This window comes from Ananas comosus, linkage group 14 (genome assembly GCF_001540865.1).
Source record: "Ananas comosus cultivar F153 linkage group 14, ASM154086v1, whole genome shotgun sequence".
NCBI classification, from domain to species: domain Eukaryota; kingdom Viridiplantae; phylum Streptophyta; class Magnoliopsida; order Poales; family Bromeliaceae; genus Ananas; species Ananas comosus.
In genome coordinates, this window is record NC_033634.1 from 900,891 (window position 1) to 924,478 (window position 23,588).

At 38.3% G+C, this 23,588-nt stretch overlaps 2 protein-coding genes across 3 annotated transcripts; both read left to right on the forward strand.

The window, feature by feature from the left end:
• On the forward strand, positions 454–1,276 carry LOC109720404 (auxin-responsive protein SAUR71-like). The gene has a single exon (XM_020247493.1). The coding sequence runs from the start codon at positions 548–550 to the stop codon at positions 953–955; it is 408 nt and encodes a 135-aa protein (XP_020103082.1). The 5' UTR covers positions 454–547; the 3' UTR covers positions 956–1,276.
• Positions 17,152–23,336, forward strand: LOC109720403 (probable LRR receptor-like serine/threonine-protein kinase At1g56130). Of its 2 annotated transcripts, none has more exons than XM_020247492.1 (21): positions 17,152–17,177; positions 17,267–17,338; positions 17,441–17,512; positions 17,607–17,678; positions 17,760–17,831; positions 18,036–18,107; positions 18,249–18,320; positions 18,409–18,480; positions 18,575–18,646; positions 18,741–18,806; positions 18,946–19,011; positions 19,096–19,140; positions 19,223–19,287; positions 19,547–19,926; positions 20,078–20,279; positions 20,365–20,529; positions 20,612–20,730; positions 20,934–21,144; positions 21,276–21,507; positions 21,613–21,763; positions 22,728–23,336. In XM_020247492.1, exons 1-21 carry the CDS (start codon positions 17,167–17,169, stop codon positions 23,124–23,126), a joined length of 2,688 nt encoding a protein of 895 aa, XP_020103081.1. In that variant the 5' UTR covers positions 17,152–17,166; the 3' UTR covers positions 23,127–23,336. The 2 variants fall into 2 exon arrangements, with proteins under 2 accessions (XP_020103081.1, XP_020103080.1); XM_020247491.1 differs by lacking the exon at positions 22,728–23,336 and adding an exon at positions 21,871–22,480.

The following is a 23,588-nucleotide window of genomic DNA, read 5'->3' on the forward strand; positions in this document are numbered from 1 at the left end:
GAATAGTACAGGGACTAACCGTACATTTTACTTTAAAATCCCGCGGTTGCGGTTCGACGAGGTTCAATTCAAAAACTCACTCCGGTCTCCCTTTCGCGATCACCTACCCGATCGGACGGACAATTTTATACGACCTAAGCTCTCGTACGTTCGCCCTAGCGAATATCTCTTACGTGTCGAAATTTCATTGGAGGATAAACTGTGTGGGCTGTTCGGCTGCATCAGGCGATCGGATCCAAACCCTGCTACTCTTTTTCTCTCACGTATAAACCATCCAAGTACTCCTATCGTCCTATTCGTACATCCCCCACCCCCCCTAAAAAAATTAATTAATAAGTTTTTTTAAACAAAAATTTAAAAAAATCTCCAAATTTATTAATTATTTTCACCACCAACCAAATTATTATATAAATCACTCATCACACCCCCTCTTTCCCCCCCCTCCCCTCTCAACACACACACACACACTCTCTCTTTCGATTTCTCGCGATCTCGAGCGCTTTCCAAACCCAAACCCTAACCCTAACCCTAAATCGAGGAGGAAGATATGAAGAGGTTGATGCGGCGGATCTCGCGGGTGGCGGACTCATCCGAGCACCGGCCCCTTTGGAAGGGGGAGAGGGAGGAGGAGGAGGAGAGAGGGCGCGATCGGAGGCGGCGGCGGCGGCGGCCGGGGGGTGGGAGGGTGCCGGAGGGGCACGTGCCGGTGTGCGTGGGGGAGGAGATGGAGCGGTTCGCGGTGCGGGCGGAGCTGCTGGGGCGCCCCGCCTTCGTCGAGCTCCTCCGCCGCTCCGCCGCCGAGTACGGCTACGAGCAGCGCGGCGTCCTCCGCATCCCCTGCCCCGTCCCCCTCTTCCGCCGCCTCCTCCTCCTCCTCTCCCTCTCCCACGACCACCACCACGCCGCCGCCGATCCCGCCGTCCACGAGCTCTTCCGATCCCTCCCCGACGACTAGGGTTAGGGTTTCGTAATCACCACTCCCGCACCCCTCTCTCTCTCTCTCCCTCTCTCTCCCTACATCTCCTCGTTTCCGTTTCTCTCTCTCTCTCTCTCTCTCTCTCTCTCTCTCTTCCTCTTTAGTTTTTCCTATTTTGGTGGCTGTTTTCCGGATTTGCCCTTGCTGTGGCGGTGTAAATAGTCTCAGCTGACATGAACAGGGAGGGGTAATATGGGGATTTTCGCTGTTCCTTTTTTGTGCCTCGTGTATTCTCGTCCGTATAGCGAGGAATTCTAGTTATACAGTTAACAGATAATCAAAATTAATTTCCCTTCTACTTTTCACCCCTGTAACGATTTTTTTTTTATAATTATTGAAATTATTAATGGAACATATATAATCCTTAACTTTGATCTCAAGCACTCCAAGTCACAACTTCAAACACGAACAAATTGTTAAAAAAAAAAAAAAATCCCTCAGATGTGATGTTGTGATGATATATGTCGGTGGTGAAAATTTTCTAAATTTTTGAAAAACTGTCACATTTATAGCATATGCTGATTGGTTTAAAGTTATGTTTTAAGATAAATGAAAACGTTACCAAGACGTCTCGAGACGTTATCAGTGCACAGTAGGACTTGAGGTCGCATCAATCAGGTTTTCATTGTAGACTTACCTAACTTCTCTCTAGTTGTGTTTTTTCCTCTGCATTGGAACTCTTATGCTTCTTGTTTCGTTTATTTTTTTAAAAAAAAAAATAAAAATCTAAGGTGCCAACTATCAGATCCTTTGCTAGTTACGTTAGGAATAATCGGTTTCAATGAAGGGAGTTAACTAAAGTATCTTTACAGAATGGAGCACATAATGTTTTCTCTTCTCTGCACTAACAAAAATGTTTGGTCTGATGTGTGTGAGCATGGACAACAAAAACGAAAGAAAATGATATGATTATTATGTTTTGAGGCCTAGCACATTTGGTACAAAGTACCTTACCTCTCTCTCTAGAAGGCTAAGACCTTATCTTTCTCTACACTTGTAGTGACATATGACATCATTTTAAGCAGTAAAAAGTGTATTAAAGAAGAGACTGAAAAGAAGGGAAACAAAAATCTTCCAAAAGATATGTCAAGCAGATATAAGAGATAATTTTAGCCACCGCCGTCTACGATATTTGTCCTAATTTTATCATATCTTTTGTTTCATTTCTTCTGAAACAATCACAGTAATTTTTTTAATTGTGGATCTACTATCAAAAATTCAAGTGTAATCTCAACATTCAATGTGTATTCTCGAATAATCTAATTTTTCAATTATTCGGCCATTTCATTTTATCAAGTTCAACTTTAGTCAAATTAGTCGAAAGTTATATATTTCGATACAATAACAAGATGTTATTGTAACAAGAAGTTTTGTTGGTTGGCTAATTGGTTTCATTTTTTTCAAACTCTGTTTTGATTAGGACACTTTTTTTTTTTTCTTTTTCTTTTTGCCCTTTTAACTAGTGGGGTTACTTCCTTAGTGGGTTTAACCACTAAACCCAACCTATATAGTCCATCTCATAATAGGACCAATGGGCTCGTTCCAATTCTCAACTTACCTTTTTCATCTAATTTGTAACAAAATAGGAAATGTTAATCCAATCGAGCAATTAGTTTTATAAAATATAGGACATACGTGACTATATTTTGTTTCCCAATTTTTTCTACATGGCACAGCTAAAGACTCTAATTTACTGGTGAGACTAACTATTGCGGTCTAGTTGGATTCGAATCACAAATATCACTAATATAAAATGGTTCAATTTTAGTTCCTGGAATTTATTTAATTAACTCAAGAAGTTGGAACCCAACAAATGTCCATGATTAATGGGCCTTCTTGGGCTCGGCGAATTATGATAGTGGGCTGGGCCGTACTGAATCAGATCAAAAAGATCCAAAATGAAATATAAAATAAATAAAAGGGAATTATTATATTTGTTATTATGTTGTTGATTTTAGAGATACGAAACTTCCAAAATATCTCCAGTGCTCTAATAATAATAAGATCACCATTCGAACTTTAAAAACAACAAAAAATCAACAAAATAATAATACCACCTTAGGAGGAGGTGTTCACTGCAACAAAAGATGATTTTACATCATTCCTGAAATTAATGATGATCTCAAATTACATTGAAGCTCAACTTGGTCCATCACTTTTTTTTCCTTTTTCCCCTTTCTTTTTTTTTTTTTTTTTTNCTTCGATCGTCGTACTTAATTATCAAACTTAGAAGTGACAAAATAGTTGTCTTTATATTTTTAAAGTTATACAGAATTATGTGCACAACATTTGATCAAAACATCATCCAAATTTTAAAGTTTTGAAGAATTAACTTGCAAACTCAATTATTTGTTAAAACATTATTCAAATATTTTTTTTTTTTTGAGAGATAAGTAGCACGCTACCCGCTTCGTTTATTTCATTTAGAAATAAACTTAGCTAGAAATATGAATCAACTAGGATTCGAACTTGGGTCTCGGATACCAACCACCAAGCCTTTTGCCACTTGCTCTAGGGACGATCGGTCTTTTTCCCCTTTCTATTTAGTTATTTATCATGTAAGTTCGCGTACGGCTTATAAAACAGGAGCAAAGTTGACATTTCTAGATATTCCATTTAAATGATCCATCGAGTAATTACTTTGAATATATTGATTTTATGGGCGCACACATCAAAGGCCATGTGATGTGTCAAAATTTTGGATTGAGTTTTATGCCTAAAACTATTTGTAGTTTTCACATTTGTTCAAACTATTTATTTATTGGGTTATTACTAATTTTAGATCCCATTTTGTTGTCAAATACATCATTTTCCTCAAGCTTTCAAAAGGGAAGCATCTGGTGGTCTAAATCACATCCTTTTCTTTTAAGTTAATTATCAATACAATTTTGTAAGCAGAGAATTTAAGAGCGGATAGATTCATTAGTGGTGTAAAAGATTTTGGATACTTATTATGACTTTGAAAATTCGAAGGGCTAGAAAATACTCTCAGAAAATATAGCTTCTTTTTTTTTTAAGTTTAATTTTCATTCGGAGATTTCGCACTTCAAAGAAATTCTCTTTACATATTCAATATTATTATTATTTTTTTAAATCAGTACTCGAGTGTCTTACCACTAAGCTACCGGTGGTTTTCGAAACTTACTTTGAGATTACTTTTTTTTTTAGTTTATTGCGTGTATGATAGAAAAGTATTCTCGCCCTGTCTTCTAAGTGACCAAAAAAAAATAAAATAAAATAAAAGGAAAATTTCACAGCTCTCCTATCTTAATTGGCATGAAGAGGAACAATCAAATCTCTAATAGTCACAAGTTGAATTTTAAACCTATGCTTTCAATAGAGAGGAGTGCATAAAAACAAGGAAGAAAAGTATAAAATAAGTCCAAGAGAATGCTGTCAACTGGAGCACTGAATAGTTTTAAAATGTCCTAATCACAGTACAATTAGAAAATAAATGTTTTGAAAAGTTTGAAAGCCACTTTATTACCATCCAAATCCCACTTGGCTTTTACATGCCTGCACCTCCTCACCATTTGTTACAAAAATAAATGGATACACTTCAAAATCACCAACGTGGTTTTGTATTTTTTTACTTTAGTAATGTGTGGTTTAAAGTGTATCAAGTTAGTATCACATGATTTCGTTTTTCTCTTTTTGTCAGCGCCTTTGTTAATATTTTATTAAATTATATACAAAAAACTTTAGATACCTTATCTAGGTTTATCGTTATTCACTTTAGTATCCTTTACTTTTAACTTTGTCATTGATTTAACGAAAAAAAATTAGTAAAATGAATAAAAAAAGAGAAAAATAAAACTACATGATACTAACTTGATACACTTTAAATCACAAAATATTAAAATAAAAAAGTGCGAAACTACATAAGTGGTATTTAAAGTTTTTCAAAGTAAATTAATGAAAGCCCTTGTGTCTATCAATCCTGAGAAAATTCCCAAGTGGGTGTCATTATCCCAACACCTTTATACTTATATAGTTTAAATTTTATAATTTTTCGATATTATTTACTTAATAATTAAACTGAACGATTAAAAATAAAAAATTTATAAAAAAATATTGATAGAGTACTGAAAATTTAGATTGCTAATACTTAATTATATTGCTTTAGATAGTAAAAAAGAATATTCTCTCAAAATTTTATATAAATTGGATAATTCTATATCGTTAAATTTGCAATTGCTTTTTTTTTATCGATAATTAAAATAATTAATTTTTAAAACATATTGATCATTTGGTGAGTAATATAAAATAAATATGAAATTTGACTTTTTGATGCTTGAAATAGTATAGAAACTCAGACACAGCGGATTATTGATTCTAATGTTCCATTGTCGAAACCTTTCTCTCTAGAAGAGATTAAAAACGCAACTTTCCAACTCGGTGGGGATAAGGTGCCTGGTCCGGACGGCTTTAATTTAAGATTTTTTCAGGTGTTTTGAGACACAATTAAGAATGATTTATTCAATATATTTTAGGACCTGTCAGATGGGTTACTAAACTCAGCCCCACTAGACTATTCGTACATCTGTCTAATCCCGAAGAAAGAGGGAGCGAAAGTTGCGAATGATTTTCGGCCTATCAGTCTTATCAACGGAGCTCAAAAGATTATCTCAAAGGTGCTGGCTAATAGACTGGAGGGCATTCTACACAATGTCATTTCCCCCTCGCAATCGGCATTCCTCAAGGATAGATCGATCTTAGACTCCTTCGCAACCGCAAGCGAGGTTGTAAACTGGTGCTCTAAAACAGGGGTTGATAGTATCGGGGTTAAAGCAGATTTTGAGAAAGCTTATGGCAGAGTGAGCTGGGCTTCCTCCGGAAAATATTGGCTTGGCTCGGGGCCTCCCAGCTTTGGATTAGCTGGATTGATCAATGTATAGCTAACACTAAAATCGCAATCCTCATTAATGGCGCCCCGACTAAATGGATTAAAACCAGAAGGGGACTTCGACAAGGTGATCCACTATCCCCATACCTCTTCCTCTTAGTCGCAGAGGGTCTTGCAAGGGTGATGAATGGAGCAGTTGGTAACGGATTGATGAGGGGGGTAGAGCCTAACGAGGATAGCAATGTGACTTTTATTCAGTATGCCGATGATACTATTTTCTTCTGCGAGGCCATGGAAAGACAAGTGAGGAATCTACAGTTCGTTTGGCATATCTTCGAATGGGCTTCAGGACTAAAAATCAACAGGCATAAATCTGAGCTTTTCTATCTGGGTAGATCCATGCAGAAGGGAGAAAGATTAGCGAAAATTTTAGGATGTAAAGTGGGGCCCCTCCCGACGAAATACCTCGGGCTGCCGCTCACGAACAAACGACTAAGTAGAGCGGATTGGTGGCCAATAATCAATAGAGTTGAGCGACGGATTGAAGGATTGCAAGCAAAACTCCTTTCCACTGGAGGCAAGCTAGTTCTGGTTAACTCGATATTATCCAACCTGCCACTCTACTTCTTCTCTATCTTCAGAGCACCTAAGTAGGTGATTAAGCGAATCGAAGGCCTTCGGTGGGCGTTCTTTTGGAAAGGTAGGAGCACTGTAACTAGGGGTCACTGTCTGGTTAGCTGGAAGACGGTATGTAGGAGTAAAAGAGACGGGGGACTAGGGGTGAAGGATCAGGAGACCATGAACGTGGTGTTACTGGCCAAATGGTGGTGGAGGTTCCTCTCCAATAAATCAACAATATGGAGATCGTTCTTACGTGCAGCTTACTATAAGAGGAGGATACCCCTTTGGGAAGGGGTCTCTTTTAGACCGTACTCCCAATGGTGGCAAAGCGTTCTGTCAACTTGTGACTTTTTTCGGTGCGGGGTATCCTATGCAATCGGGGACGGTAGTACTGTGAGTTTTTGGAAGGACCGGTGGTGTGGCCACCTCTCACTACAGTCGATGTTCCCCCAAATCTTCAACGATGTAGTTAGAAAGAACCTCCGAGTGCAAGATAGTACAGACACTAACGGGTGGAGATGGCACAGGATTTTGCACGGGTTCACGCCGAGTTCCACCGCTGACGGCGACGCTATCCAGGAGCTGAAAGGACTGATAAGCACCGTTACTTTAGCGAATGTCGGAGATGAAGTGAGATGGAGATGGAGTCAATATGTGAACTTTATTCAAAGAGTAGTAGAAATTTGAGAAGAGATATTGTAAAGTTTAGATCAATTATACTGTACAATATTATTCATCTTCATATATAATATACAATTAACAAAAGAATGGAAATACAATATATGGAAATTTCATATATAGAAAGTAATTCAAAAAATAACCATATTCTTTGACATTCTTTAATCTTCCTTGATGATATGCCAATCAAATATTTTTCTTCCTTCTATGGCGATCAATTAATCAGGATCTTCCTTCTATGGCGATCAATTAGTTAGGAATTCTAACACAATCAGAAGTCTTCACGGTCAAATTATTGTATAACTTCCTACATGAGAGCGGGGTAATTGAGACGAAATTGACACCTATTTGGAGAACCAAAATACCACTAAAAGTTAAAATTTTCGGCTGGCTCGTGGTGAGACGGAAGGTACTAACGAAGGACAATCTTCTGAAAAGGGGATGGTCGGGTGCGGATACGTGTGTTCTCTGTCTGGATGAATCAGAGACTGTGGACCATCTTTTCTCGAAATGCTATGTTTCACAGGCGCTACTGACCTGCCTACTGCCTAACAAACGGGCCTACGGGCTTGTCGGTCAGTTGACGATTTATAGAGGGAATGCAGCTATAAGCGAGGAGCTTTAGGGAGAAAGGAGTCAGCAACCTTGGTCGCTACTTGGTGAGCTATATGGCTAGTACGGAATAGGCGAATCTTTGACAACAGAAAAAAGTCGACGAGGCAGGTGCTGGCGGAAGTACAAGCTCAATACAGCATGTGGGAGTCCTTCTGCAATTAGTGTGTGTGTGTGTGTGTGTGTGTGTGTGTGTGTGTTTTTATTCCGCCTCATCCCGAAAGCCTAGTTGCTTCCCACCTTTGCTAAATTCACCTTGTTTATGAACGAAGCGGTAGCATGCTACCTTCTCTCTCAAAAAAAAAAAATTCCATTGTCGAAAGAAAAAAGTAAAATATAAAGATCATCATGCTTTTAGAAGTATAGTTATCTCTCACTCTATGGACGTGTTTGGTTCGAAGTCGGAATCGGAATCAGAATCGGAATTGAAATAAGTTGGAATCGGAATCGGAATGACTCATTACGTAATTCTGTTTGGTTCATCATCTAAATCGAATCGAAATAAATAATTTCCATTTTCGGTGTTTGGTTCAGGTAAATATAAAAAACGTAATCAGATTAATATATTAACTTTATTTTTATAATATATTAATTTAAATTCAAATTAAAAATTAAATATTAAAATTTTACATCAAAATTTTGAAATGATGTCAAAATTTTAAATCTATTTTTAAAAAAAATTAAACTTTGAAGAGTGGATAATTCGAAATATAAAACTAAATTTTGATTTATTCAAATTCAAACTTAAAATTACAATTTTAATTTTAATTTGAATCCATAAATTTAATTTAAGTTTTAAAAAAAATTTGAACAAAACTTTACATAAATTAAAATTTAATTTAAATTCATAAGTTAGATTCGAAATACTTGATTAAATTTTAATTTTTAATTCAAGTTCAAATTAAAATTAAAAATTAAAATTTTAATTTCTAAATTTAAACTTGTATTTTAATTAAAAAAGTTGAAAAAATATATTTAATCCGAATAAATATCCATTCCGTCCGGATTAAACTTCCAATCCGGCCTCCTGGGCCGGATTGAAAAAAAAGGTGATCGGGGAATTCCCATTCCACTCGGGAATCGGAATCGGAATGGGACTCCCGCGTACCAAACACCCACAAACAGATTCACCCATTCCGATTCCGATTCCAGGGTAAAAAAGAAGCGAACCAAACACTCCCTATATATGGACAGCCCATAATTTGTCCTTTTTTTATTATATTATAGGATTAATTTTATACATGTTCCTGCAAATTAGAAATATTAATCCAAAGTTCAACTTTAGTATATTGTCCCTATAAAAATTTTAATATTTTTAAATATGCTCCTCTGGTTTATTACCATTAAAGCACTGTCTATTTTATAAGTGAAATGACTTTTTTGCCATCACAAATATGTTCCTCCAAAAATTCTAGCTGTTAATTGAAAAGGGGTAAAAAGGTCAATTCACCTTATTAACTAACTAGGATTAAAGTACTTAACATATGATTAACTTATTTTTTCTAACGGATTCTAACGACAGGAACATGTTTGATGAGTTTTGTGGGAACAACATATAAAAGTTGAACTTTATAGGAATATTCTTATAATTTACTATGTTTGCAGGAACTTGTACGCAATTAAACCTATATTTATATTTGGAGGTGTATTCTTTTGTATATGAAGAGGCCAATTGAGCAACATCTCTCCACTGTAGAGAGAGAGAGAGAGAGAGAGAGAGAGAGACTCGAAGATGGTGGTGTTGAGGTCTCCTACAATTTCTCCTTCTCTATATTGCTTTAATTTGTTGTTTACTCTTTGCCTCGTCCTCTTTGTGGGAAGGGCCACTGCTCAAGCCAAGACAGATCCTTCTGAAGGTATGCATGCACAATATAATCTACCTTATTCATAACTTCGCTCTCAAAAAAAAAAAAAAAAAAATTAATTTTTTTTTTTTTTTTTTTTTTTTTTTTTTTTTTTTTTTTTTTTTTTTTTTTTTTTTTTTTTTTTTTTGGAGAAAACAACTGTTGTAGATTAAGAAGTACACTCGAATTATATCTCTCCCTATTGATTTTGATTGATCTCAGATATTTTTTAAGATGTCAATGAGGAGGAACTCAAATGTTGTCTAATTTAGTTGAAAAAGGAGGATAAGGACTAGTAATTAATTAACTAAAAAAACATTTTATCCACTCCACTCCCATCTCTATCCACAGCCCACATGACTTGGTATAAGGCATGTGCTTTCCTCTGAAGGTATGCATGCATTCATTCTGAAGGAGGATAGTATGCATGCATTCTGAAGGTATGCATGCATACTATATATATATATATATATATATATATATATATTGAGTAAACAGGGATATACCCCATTTGGGATTCATAGAACAAGAAGCGAACGAGACAAAACCAAAACAAAACGACAACCCCTTTGGCAGATCATGATCCCCAACTCATAGGAACGAAAAGCGAACTAAGCAAAACAAAGCAAAACGACAAACCCCTTTGGCAGATCATGATCCCCAACACAAAGTGCTCGGCAATACTGCAGCTCAAACCCAAGTAACAGGAATAAAAGGGACGCAGGGAAGGAAAAGACTCAATGTTTGGGAAAAGACAGCGGTCTCACCTCGTGAACAAATAGCATGCATACTATAATTAATCTACCTTATTTATAACTTTGCTCTCAAAAAAAATATATTAGTATTAATTTTTTCGTTTTTTTTTTTTTTGGTGCATAATTCTTTTAGCTAGCTTACAAAAGCACCCTCTTGTTTTAGCTCGGGTCTCAATTGTTTTCTGCATAAAAAATTACATTAATTGAAAGAGGCAACTCTCCCTCTCTCTAATAGAACATTCTAGAATACTCTCTTTCTTTCGAATTTTCTACTTGCTAATGGAGTACTCTAAAAAATTCTAGGAACAAGTGCTCTCTACTTGTTAATAGAGCACTTTAGAAAGCTCTAGAAATAAGTGCTTTAGAGAATTCTAGAGTACTCATATAGGTAGGTTGGAGGTCTATAAATAGGTGTGAGGCCTCCGCACCAAGTGTGTAAGAGTGAGAGTGAAGAGTGAGATATAGTGAAGATAGGGTGTGAGTGGTGGTGTGAGGTGAGGAAGTGTTGTGCGGTGTAGTGAAGTAGTGAAGTGAGTGTGTGAGGTTTGTAGTCTTTTGGGTGTATGTGAATGAGAGTTATTTTGTGTGTAATAAAGAGAGTTTTATTATTAGTCTGGTACGCCAATATTCTACAATTTGGTATCAGAGCCAGATTGTAGGAAATATTCTACTAGTTAAGTCGGTGATATTCTGCCAGTCCGGGCAGCTAAATACCGATATAAGCAGAGATTCTGCTAGTGCACAGTCTGGGACTGTGAAGTTGGTTGGTCTGGGACCAGACTTACTTGGTTGACTGCTGGGCAATCACCAAGTCACTATGGCAGATATTGCTGGTACAACTAGCGGAATTAAGAAGCTAAATAATCATAATTATGGTTATTGGCAAACCTGCATCGAGTCCTACCTACAGGGGCAGGATCTATGGGAGGTTATCGGTGGTGTTGAAACAACTCCACCACTGAAGGAGAATGTAGAGGTGTTCAGAAAGTGGCGTATCAAGGCAGGGAAGGCAATGTTCGTTCTGAAGACGACAATCGAAGAAGAGCTGCTAGAGCATATCAAAGAAGCAGATACACCCAAGGCTGCATGGGACACCCTCGCCTCGTTTTTTTCAAAGAAGAACGATGCTCGACTTCAACTGCTGGAAAATGAGCTAGTGACAATAGCTCAGGGCAACATGATGATTAGCTAGTACTTCATGAAGGTAAAATCTCTCTGTCGTGAAATATCCTAATTAGATCCAGAGTCACGAATTAGTGATCAGCGGATGAACAGAATTATTATTCACGGCCTAAAACCCGAATATAATGGGTTCATTACTGCTATTTGAGGCTGACCCACTCAACCAACGTTGGTGGAGCTAGAAAATTTACTGGCTAATCAGGAGGCTCTAGCCAAATAGATGGCTGGAGTCTCACTAAAAACTGAAGAGGAGGCACTCTTCAGCAGTAGAAAAAAAGGACGAGCAACAGGAGGGCCAAGAAATGTGAAGCCACTGAAGGAATTAAGTGGGTCAAAACAAAGATTGGGAGAAAGCCACCTTACGGGGGGAGTCCACAACCAGAAGGAGCAAAATACCTGGCAGTTTAAATGTGACAAACGGCGAAGCGGGGAGTGTTACAATTGCGGCAAGAAAGGACACTTCGCCCGAGACTGTTGGCACAAGAAGAAACAAGTAAAAGGCAATATGGCAACGTCAGGTGACCATTAAGCAGCATATAAAAGTGAAGAAGAGTGGGATGCTCAAGCCTCCTTTGCCATTATAGAGTCAAAAGAAGACTGTCATTCAAACAAAGAGGAGGCTCTCGAAGAACAAAGGTCAGAAGACATTGCTGCAGAGGAGATGACGCCAGGTGCTAAGAAGGCAAAGCTACCAAAGCAGGTACCAATATATGGACTTACAACAATAGAAAATCCAAGAGAGGTGAATTACAGTATAGATTGGATCATCGACTCTGGATGTTCCAATCATATGACCGATGATAAAGACAAGCTGCTAAGAACAATAGAATATAAAGGAGGAAGAGTAGTGGTGACAGCTAACAACTCGAAGCTGTCAATCACTCATATAGGAAAAACGATCATCACACCCAGATTCAGCCCACATCAAGTACAACTATAGAACGTCTATCATGTCCCAGGTATGAAGAAAAATCTCCTATCAGTATCATAACTGACTGCATCAGGCAATTATGTAGTGTTTGGGCCCCAAGATGTCAAGGTATTTCGCAGTCCCAAAATATCAGGTATACAAATCATGGAAAGAAAGAAAGTAGAGTCTATATACGTAATGTTTGCAGAATCAGCATACGTAGAAAAGACTCGAAAAAGTGAGACTGCTGATTTGTAGCATGCAAGACTAGGACATGTGGGCTATCACAAACTGAAAATCATGATGGAGCGCGGCATGCTTAAGGGCTTACCTCAACTTGAAGTACGAGGAGACACAATCTGCGCAGGATGCCAGTTTGGTAAAACTCATCAACTTTCCTACATTGAATCCAAATATAGAGCCAAGGTACCGCTGGAGCTCGTGCACTCTGATGTTTTTGGACCAGTCAAGCAAACATCAATTAGCGGCATGCGATACATGGTGACGTTTATTGATGACTACTCAAGGTACGTCTGGGTATACTTTATTAAAGAAAAATCTGAAGTGCTGCAAAAATTTAAAGAATTTAAAGAAAAAGTTGAAGGCCAAACCGTTCATAATATACGATGCTTGCGCACGGATAATGGAGGTGAATATACCTCATCAAAGTTCTCAGCTTATCTGCGAGAGTGCAAAATAAGGAGACAGCTTACGTGTCCGCGCACTCCGCAACAAAATGGTATAGCTGAGAGAAAGAATAGAAATCTAGCAGAAACTTGCCGAAGCATGCTGCATGCAAAGAATGTGCAAGGCAGATTTTGGGCAGAATGTATGAGAACAGCAGCACATGTCATCAATCGGCTGCCGCAACCGAAGTTGGGATTCATCTCACCCTATCAAGTACTGTGAAAAATCAAACCCACAGTAAGTCATTTTCGAGTCTTTGGATATGTGCGCTATGTGTTCGTATCGAACAATCTTCGAAGTAAATTCGACAAGAAGGCGATACTGTGTATCTTTGTCGGGTACGATAGTGAAAGAAAAGGGTGGAGATGCTGTGATCCAACAACTGGTCGCTGCTACACATCAAGAAATGTCGTGTTCGATGAAGCGTCGTCCTGGTGGTCACCACAAGAAGCTATACTGCCAGACTCTGAAGAAATAGAAATCAAGCTACAAGAAAAGCTTGGAGAGCAAGTACAAGAAGAAAAAAAGGCGATGTCAGAGCAAGAAGAAAGTAGTCAACCTTCTACGGAGTCAACTAGTGACGAGCAGCAACTCCAGAAGTCTCCAGAACCTTGGCGAACTGGCATGCATTATCAAACCCCAGAAGAAGATCGACCAAGCCAACTTGAAGATACAGGTACGCAGTTACAAAGATCTTCTAGGCAAAGAAAACCTAATCCTAAGTATGCAAATGCTGCTCTCACCGAAGAAGAAGAGACTCCAAAAGAGCCAGCCTCCTACGAAGAAGCAGTCACAAGTAAGGAGTGGAAGAACGCGATGGACGAAGAAATTCAGGCTCTGAAGCAGAATCAAACTTGGGAGCTGGTACCAAAGCCAAAGGATGTGAAGCCTATATCATGTCGATGGGTATATAAAGTAAAGACCCATCTAGATGGGTCAATAGAGAGGTACAAAGCTCTACTAGTTGCTCGAGGATTCTCACACCAATATGGACTGGACTACGACGAGACATTCAATCCGGTGGCTAAGATCACAATCGTACGAGTGTTGATAGCACTTGCCGCCAGCAAATCATGGAAGTTATGGCAAATGGACGTGAAGAATGCATTCCTACATGGGGAGGTCGATCGAGACATACATGGAGCAACCAAAAGGCTTCGAAAGTAAAACTCATCCTCACTGCGTGTGTAAGTTAAGGAAAGCCCTCTACGGACTAAAACAGGCACCAAGAGCATGGTATGGAAAAATAGGTGAGTTCCTAGTGCAAAGCAGATATCAAGTTACACCTGTAGATTCAAGCTTATTCGTCAAGAAGCAACAGGAGAAGATATCCATCGTGCTGGTCTACGTAGATGACCTAATCATCACTGGAGATGATGAAGAGAAGATCAATAGCATAAGAGAGAATCTATCTATACGCTTTCAAATGAAGGAGCTCGGAGAACTGAAACACTTTCTTGGGCTCGAGGTGGAGCGCATAAAGGATGGCCTATTCCTATGTCAACAAAAGTACGCAAAGGATATTCTCCAAAGGTATGGCCTGTTAAATTGTAAGCCTATCTCTACACCTATGGAGCCAAATATCAGATTATGTGCAGAAGAAGGAAAGGAATTGGCTGACTCAACTATTTATCGACAACTGGTCAGTAGCTTAATATATCTAACTATGACCCGACCAGACATAGCTTATGCAGTTGGAGTAGTTAGTCGATACATGCAACATCCAAAGAAACCCCATCTAGAAGCAGTTCGACGTATTCTAAGGTATATAAAAGGGACTATCGACTACGGCCTCCTGTATAGAAAAGGAGAGACATGTGAGCTCAGAGACTACTGTGATGCTGACTATGCTGGAGATCATGATATAAGACGATCAACTACTGGATATGGATTCAACCTTGGTTCAGCAGTAGTCTCTTGGTGCAGCAAAAGACAACCGACCGTGTCACTTTCTACAGCTGAAGCTGAGTACAGATCAGCAGCAATGGAGGCACGAGAGAGTACATAGTTGATGCAATTGATGAATAACTTACATCAACTTGCAGATTATGGAGTGGATCTCTACTGCCACAACCAATCAGCTATATGCCTTGCAGAGAATCCAGTCTTCCATGCAAGAACAAAACACATAGAGATACATCATCACTTCATAAGAGAGAAGGTGCTGAAAGGAGAAATAAATATGAAGTCAATCAAAACAGAAGAGCAAGTAGCTGACATATTCACCAAAAGACTAAGCACCGCATAGTTCGAAGAGTTCCGGAAGCAATTAAGAATGCTCAGCAGAGCAACATTAAGAGAGAGTTAGAGTTGAGGGGGAGTATTGAAAGAGGCAACTCTCCCTCTCTCTAAAAGAACATTCTAGAATACTCTCTTTCTTTCTAATTTTCTACTTGCTAATGGAGTACTCTAGAAAATTCTAGGAACAAGTGCTCTCTACTTGTTAATAGAGCACTTTAGAAAGCTCTAGAAATAAGTGCTCTAGAGAATTCTAGAGTACTCATGTAGGTAGGTTGGAGGCCTATAAATAGGTGTGAGGCCTCCACACCAAGTGTGTAAGAGTGAGAGTGAAGAGTGAGATATAGTGAAGATAGGGTGTGAGTGGTGGTGTGAGGTGAGGAAGTGTTGTGAGGTGTAGTGAAGTAGTGAAGACAGTGTGTGAGGTTTGTAGTCTTTTGGGTGTATGTGAATGAGAGTTATTTTGTGTGTAATAAAGGGAGTTTTATTATTAGTCTGGTACGCCAATATTCTACATTAATTTTATATTGTAAACAAGTGTAGAAATTTAGGATGATTGTCGAATTTGGATGTAAAACTACATGAATATGAGCATGCTCTGCAGTGCAAGCACTGAATACGATACTCGGGAGATGGGGGAAGGCAGCGTCGGCGGCTTGGAACATCAGCGGCGAACCATGCAGTGGCGCCGCCATCGACTCGACCAGCTTCGACGATCCGAACTTCAACCCGGCCATCAAGTGTGACTGCTCCTACAACAACAAGACTACTTGCCACATCACCCAGCTGTACTCAGTCCTCTCATTGCCTGTTCTGTTAACAAAAACTTATGAACTAGTATCACTACTTATTTTTTAAATTTTCGATGACATATTTGGTAATCCAATAAAAATTATACGCCTATAATCAAAATTTTATGTAAGTTTAGATTGTAAAGTTAATGGTCAGGGATTCGCAACTTCTAAAGTTCGGCTTGGATTGACTCTCTATATGTTTGTTCGTGCAGGAGAGTATATGCATTAGATGTGGTTGGATCAATCCCAGAGGAGCTTCAGAATCTCACTTATCTATCTAACCTGTAAGATCTGACGAACTTTGTTCATCTGTAAAAGTCATTTTGGTAACAAGATCATAGAGTCAAGCATTGTTGTTTGATGTTACTCCTGGAAAAGAAAATTTGCTCTACATTGACTTAATGACTCAAAAGGGGAAAGAAAGATATGCTTACTCAAGTTCTAAAGATCTTTATGGAATCTATTTGTTTTTGGTGTCACATAGTAGGATTAATACAGCAAAAGTGTGCTTCTGAATATCAGGGTCTACCAACCGTCCCTAGCGCAAATGACAAAGGGCTTGGTAGTTGGTACCCGAGGTCCCAAGTTCGAATCCTAGTTGATTCACATTTTCAGCTAAGTTTATTTCTAAAAGAAAATAAACGAAGCAAGTAGCATGCTACCTTTCTCTCTCAATAAAAAGGAAAGAATATCAGGGTCTGAAATTAGCATTTGAGGAATAATGCGCTCTCAGTTACACGCTAATGTTTAATGGTAGCGCAATATTGGCTCCCATCGTAATGCTCACTAGACCAATTTGGAAGCTTAGTGCTATGTGCGGATAGTTCTACTCAAAACATTGATCGAATAGGACAAATTGCACGGTATGAAAATGAAAGAAGAAAACTGATCAGTTTTATGTAAGCTGAAGAACCATAAGGAAATTAAAATCTCAATTAAACTGGTGGTCTAATTCTTCACAGGAAGTTGGACCAAAACTACTTGACAGGCCCTTTACCGACATTCATCGGAAATTTTTCTGCAATGCAGTTCCTGTAAGATTTATGATTGCAACTTCAACATCAGTTGTTGTATATGTTTCGGTCTTTTGGTGATAATAATTTATGCGTACAACAATCCATAGGTCTGTAGGAATTAATGCTTTATCTGGGCCTATTCCAAAGGAACTTGGAAAGCTTCAGAATCTCTTATTACTGTAAGAGCACACTTCTTATTTTCTCTATCGCAAGTTTCGCAACCATGTTTCGAAGGTAAAGAATGGTTAATTTACTTGATATAATTTTTATGCTTTTTGCAGGGCTATTGGTTCAAATAATTTTAACGGCTCTATTCCTCCAGAGCTTGGGAGTTTAACCAGTCTGCAGCAACTGTTAAGTTTTAATTATCATTTTAAAAGTCGAATTCCTTATCTGAAAAATCATAGTTTTACTCTTCTTTGACTTATTAAGCTTTATTTATTACAGGTACATTGATAGTTCAGGCCTCAGTGGTGAACTTCCATCGACACTGTCTAATCTGAAAAACTTGGAGATCCTGTAACTACTACAGCAATATGATATTTCGAGTTCCTACAATTATGTTATTATCTCTCACAGTCTATTTTGTTGTGCCTCTAGGTGGGGTTCTGACAACAATTTCACCGGACAATTTCCTGATTTTATTGGGAGCTGGACAAATATGACTACCTTGTAAGATTAGCTATTGATTTTTTCTTCTCGGGAAGTTTTTTTTTGGGGTACAGAACAAATACTTAGATTATACCGTGTTTCTGTGTCTTTGCTACAATAAGATGCTTCTTATAAGCTTGTTTTCTACTAGTCTATTTAGTTTTGGAAGCTCTAGAAGCAAGTATGGTTGTAGCCTTTGGGATTATTAACTAATTTAAATCACAGGAGATTCCAAGGCAATTCTTTCGAAGGTCCAATTCCTTCAAGCCTATCCAATCTTAGTAAATTGACGGACTTGTAAGTGCCTTAAGTGCATAAGTTTTCTAATGATTTTAAGTTGGATATAAAGGCGTTCGCTTATAGGATTTATGCGTACAATTGCGTAATTTATTGAGTGGCACGTGGTTAAAGATGGTCTAAATTGTCTTTTGGATGCAGACGTATAGGTGATATAACGAGTGGAAGATCTTCTTTGGACTTCGTCCGTAACATGACATCTTTGAGCAACCTGTATAGTTGCAAAACAGTAACCTATTCTTAGTAGATATATATATCTCATCAAGTTAGAGTAGAACTGATGTTTGATATGTTATCGCAGGGTATTGAGAAACTGCAAAATATCTGATACTATTCCATCAAGCTTTGGGCAATTCTTAAACCTACAGCAATTGTATGAGTTTCTCTCCGTAATAGTTGATTTTCACTAGTTATTTCCTATATCAACAGTTTGTACAAAAAACAACTTTTACAATTGATTACTACAGGGATCTGAGCTTTAACAATATTACGGGTCAACTTCCTCCGTCCCTCTTCAGTTTGAATTTGCTCAGCTACTTGTAAGAAAATTCAGATTATTTTTGCAGTTTATCTTGGAGGTAATCTGTTTCTGTTAAACCCTTTTTAACCTTTTCTTAAATGTTGTTTAAGCAGATTTCTTGGAAACAATAGTCTTTCTGGTAGCTTACCAGCTCAGAAAAGCACCTCGCTTCTCAATGTGTATGTTTAAAATTTGCCTTCAACTATTATGATATGCTTTAAGTTGTGAGGATGTCCCAGATCACTTTCTGCGGGAAAATGATGATAATCTGTAAATTGCCGTGTAACTCCTTCCTGAACTTATCTTAATAATTTGCAGAGATTTATCGTACAATCAGCTCTCAGGAAGCTTTCCTTCTTGGGTTAGTCAACCGAATCTAAAATTGTAAGCTCAAGGACTAAAAACTTGTCATGTTTGTTCTCACAATGTTCTATTCTTACCTTTAATTCCATCCCTTAATCTGCTAAGGAACGTGGTGGCAAATAACTTTGTGATAGACAGCTCCAACAACAGGTAGTTGTTATCACAAATCCAGCACATCTTATGTGAAGAATTTTCGTATTATCCTCTCTAATTCAGATTACTGTGGTTACAGCATTTTACCATCAGGTTTAAACTGTCTTCAGCGAAATATACCATGTTATCTCGGTTCTCCTATCTGTAAGTCCTATCTTTTTGTCACAGTTATATTATAGCTAAAGAAAAGCTCTCAAAATCTTAATCTTCACATATAATGTAAAGGAGCTTTTAATAGTCTCTAAGGTAAAGATGGTTTTGTATCAATTTTTTTTTAAGAGGCATTTCGGGAGTGTATTGATGGGGATATGTGTAAAAATGAAGTTTATAACCGCATATGGAAGTAGATAATTTCGCAGAGGTACATATGTTAATATTTATAACATAAACTACTTGAATGCAGATTCATCCTTTGGAATAAATTGTGGTGGTAGTAAAGACATTACAGCTTCTGATGGAACCGTCTATGAGATCGATGATGCCGCTCTGTCAGCTGCATCATACTATGTGACAGGGTCAATCAAATGGGGTGTTAGCAATGTTGGGAGATTTGCGGACGCCTCAAACGCTAGGTATATAATCGCCAGTTTATCGCAGTTTCAAAATACATTAACTTCAGAACTGTTTCAGACAGCGAGGATGTCTCCTTCATCATTAAGATACTATGGTATTGGGCTTCAGAATGGAAATTACACTGTAAAGCTCCAATTTGCTGAAATTGCATTCCCCAATCCACCAACTTGGAAAAGTGTCGGAAGAAGAGTTTTTGATGTATACATTCAGGTGGTTTTTCCTTAATCATATGTTTCTTTATACGACTCTACTGAAAGTTATATATCAGGAGTTGCAGAAAAGAACAAAGACTGCTATACCTTGGGAACTGATTTTCTATATGCTGTACTGATTCTTTCTTTTTTCTGAATTACAATCATAGGGAGATCTCAAAGCAAAAGATTTGGATGTAAGAAAGGAGGCTGGTGGGACATCATTTAAGGCTGTTGTCAAAACATTTGTCGCTCCAGTAACCAATAATTTCCTCGAAATTCATTTCTTTTGGGCAGGAAAAGGCACTTGCTGCATTCCTACACAAGGCTACTACGGCCCATTCATCTCAGCTCTCAGTGTTTCTCCTTACGGTAACCTCTTAATTAGACGCATAAAACAATTCATTTATGGAAAAAATGTAATTTTACTTTTCTAATAATTGCAACCGTTAATCAGACTTCACTCCAAATGTAACGAACGAACTACCAAGTACGGGCTCGAAGAGTAAAACAGGTTTGGTTGTAGGACTTGTAGTTGGAATCGCAGTCTTAGGTTTGTTGGTGATCGTTGGCATTTTTGTTTTGTGGCGAAGGAAACGAAGGCCAGGCATGGATGATGATGGTATGCATACTTACCGTAATCAATTGTTGTTTCAAGAAGCGAAAAGTTGAAATTCTGATGTAATTGCTATCAAATTTTGCAGAATTTTTGAGTTTTGTTGGAAAACCTGACATCTTCAGTTATGCTGAGTTACGGTCTGCTACAGAAGACTTCAGTCCTGAAAATATTCTTGGAGAAGGGGGATTTGGGGCTGTTTATATGGTGAGTTTTCTTTTTCTTTTCTTTTTTTTATTTTCTTTTGGTTTGATTCATATGGAAGAGGCTTATCATAATGGCCTCCAACTCCAATAAGCTAGGATTTTACATGGCTCAGAATGTTTCTGTAACCTTTGGATTGGTCTTGTGAGTTTCTGTAATTTCGACTTAGAAAAATAAAAATAAAAAGAAATGTGTTCTTTTCGTAGGGTAAACTATCTGATGGAAGAATAGTAGGTGTAAAGCAACTATCAGTAACATCTCATCAAGGAAAGCGCCAATTCGTGACTGAAATTGCGACTATATCCCAAGTCCAACATCGAAACCTTGTGAAGTTATATGGTTGCTGCATCGAGGGAAATAAGCCGCTATTGGTTTATGAATATCTTGAAAACAGAAGCCTTGATCAGGCAATCTTTGGTATGTGTTAACAGACTAGAATGATTCATCATTTTATTTTTTTTATTGTGTATTCAATTTATGTACAAAATGATTCATGCATTAGCCTAAAGCGAAACATAGAAACGAACAATTTTTTTTGAAATCTGCAGGGAATACTAGTTTGCATTTTGATTGGACGAACCGCTTTGAAATATGTTTGGGTGTCGCAAGAGGTCTAGCCTATCTACACGAGGAGTCCAGCGTTAGAATTGTACATCGAGACGTCAAAGCCAGCAACATCCTACTCGACGCAGATCTTAACCCAAAAATCTCAGACTTTGGGCTCGCGAAGCTTTATGATGATAAAACGACTCACATTAGCACAAGAATTGCTGGAACAATGTAAGGACCCTCCAATCAGCTTGTTCTTCAAATTCTCGCTATGCAATCTTATCTTGGGTTTGCGACAATGATATACTAAAAGTACCTACTTTATTCTTTCACAAGTGGTTATCTCGCACCAGAGTATGCCATGAGAGGACATCTGACTGAAAAAGCCGACGTGTTTTCATTCGGTGTCGTTGCCCTGGAAGTAGTAACCGGACGGCCAAATTCAGATTCAAGCCTCGAGGAGGAGAAGGTTTATCTTCTTGACTGGGTAAGCTAATTGTGCAAACTAGCTGAATCATAATCATCTTTTTCCAATATAATGGACTCGTAAATCGGTCTTTGTGCTCTAATGCTACATCCTCTCTTTGGTCCCAGGCATGGCATTTATATGAGAACAAGCGCTCGTTGGAAATGGTGGACCCGAGACTAACATCATTTAACGAGGAAGAGGCGGCTCGTGTTATCGGAGTTGCTCTTCTATGCACACAGGCGTCGCCTCTGCAACGGCCACCGATGTCGAGGGTTGTTGCCATGCTGGCGGGGGATGTCGAGGTGAGCAAGGTGACTACGAAGCCGAGCTACTTAACCGAGTTTCAGTTCAAGGACGCAAGCAGAAGCTACTTCTCCGAGAGCTCCTCCGGACCGTCAGCGCAGCAACCGTCAAGCAACCAAGTTAGTGCACCATCGGGCTTGAGAACGGGAGCTTATACAACGGTCGAAACGCCGTTGCCTTCGCAATCGCTGATGAGCTCAATTATCGGTGAGGGAAGGTGAAACTACACAAGATTTTGAGTATCATTTTTGCGGAGCATGCGACTTTCTTTTTGATCATTTGTACCTAGAGATACATTTTTCGATCCTCTAAATTTCGTTTTTCGAATTCTTGTGAGTTCTTTCTGTCTATAAAACTTGTATATTTGTTCCTTGGATTTGTTGTGAAGATATTTATAATTAAGCATGAGGAAAATTCATATTCCACATTGAACGTTCCTCGAGTCAATAGTATTATTTAAAATATGAGTCTATTATCAGGATTTTTTTTTTCTTTTGCCAGTGAATTAGCTGTAGTAATCTTCTTGTGTGTTATTTGTTAAAGAGGAGGAGAAGGTTTATCTTCTTGACTGGGTAAGCTAATTGTGCAAACTAGCTGAATCCTAATCATTTTTTTCCAATATAATGGGCTCGTAAATCGGTCTTTGTGCTCTAATGCTACATCCTCTCTTTGGTCCCAGGCATGGCATTTATATGAGAACAAGCGTGCGTTGGAAATGCTGGACCCGAGACTAACATCATTTAATGAGGAAGAGGCGGCTCGTGTTATCGGAGTTGCTCTTCTATGCACACAGGCGTCGCCTCTGCAACGGCCACCGATGTCGAGGGTTGTTGCCATGCTGGCGGGGGATGTCGAGGTGAGCAAGGTGACTACGAAGCCGAGCTACTTAACCGAGTATCAGTTCAAGGATGCAAGCACCAGCTACTTCTCCGTGAGCTCCTCCGGACCGTCAGCGCAGCAACCGTCAAGCAACCAAGTTAGTGCGCCATCGGGCTCGAGCACGGGAGCCCATACAATGGTCGAAACGTCGTTGCCTTCGCAATCGCTGGTGAGCTCAATTATCAGTGAGGGAAGGTGAAACTACACAAGATTTTGAGTATCATTTTTGCGGAGCATGTGATTTGCTATTTGATCATTTGTACCTAGAGATACATTTTTCGATCCTCTAAATTTCGTTTTTCGAATTCTTGTGAGTTCTTTCTGTCTATAAAATATGTATATTTGTTCCTTTGTTGTGAAGATATTTATAATTAAGCATGAGGAAAATTCATATTCCACATTGATCGTTCCTTGAGTTAATAGTATTATTTAAAATATGAGTCTATTATCAGGATTTTTTTTTTTTTTCTTTTGCCAGTGAATTAGCTGTAGTAATCTTCTTGTGTGTTATTTGTTAAAACCGGAGTAAAATCAAACCGGAGAAAACCATGCAAGGAAAACCGAGTTTCATTATAGACATTGCTTCTAAAAAGTAAAAAAAAGGTTTTTCTAGCTCGAAATTTAAACCAAAGAAAAAGCCACACTTCAGTGAATTAGCTGT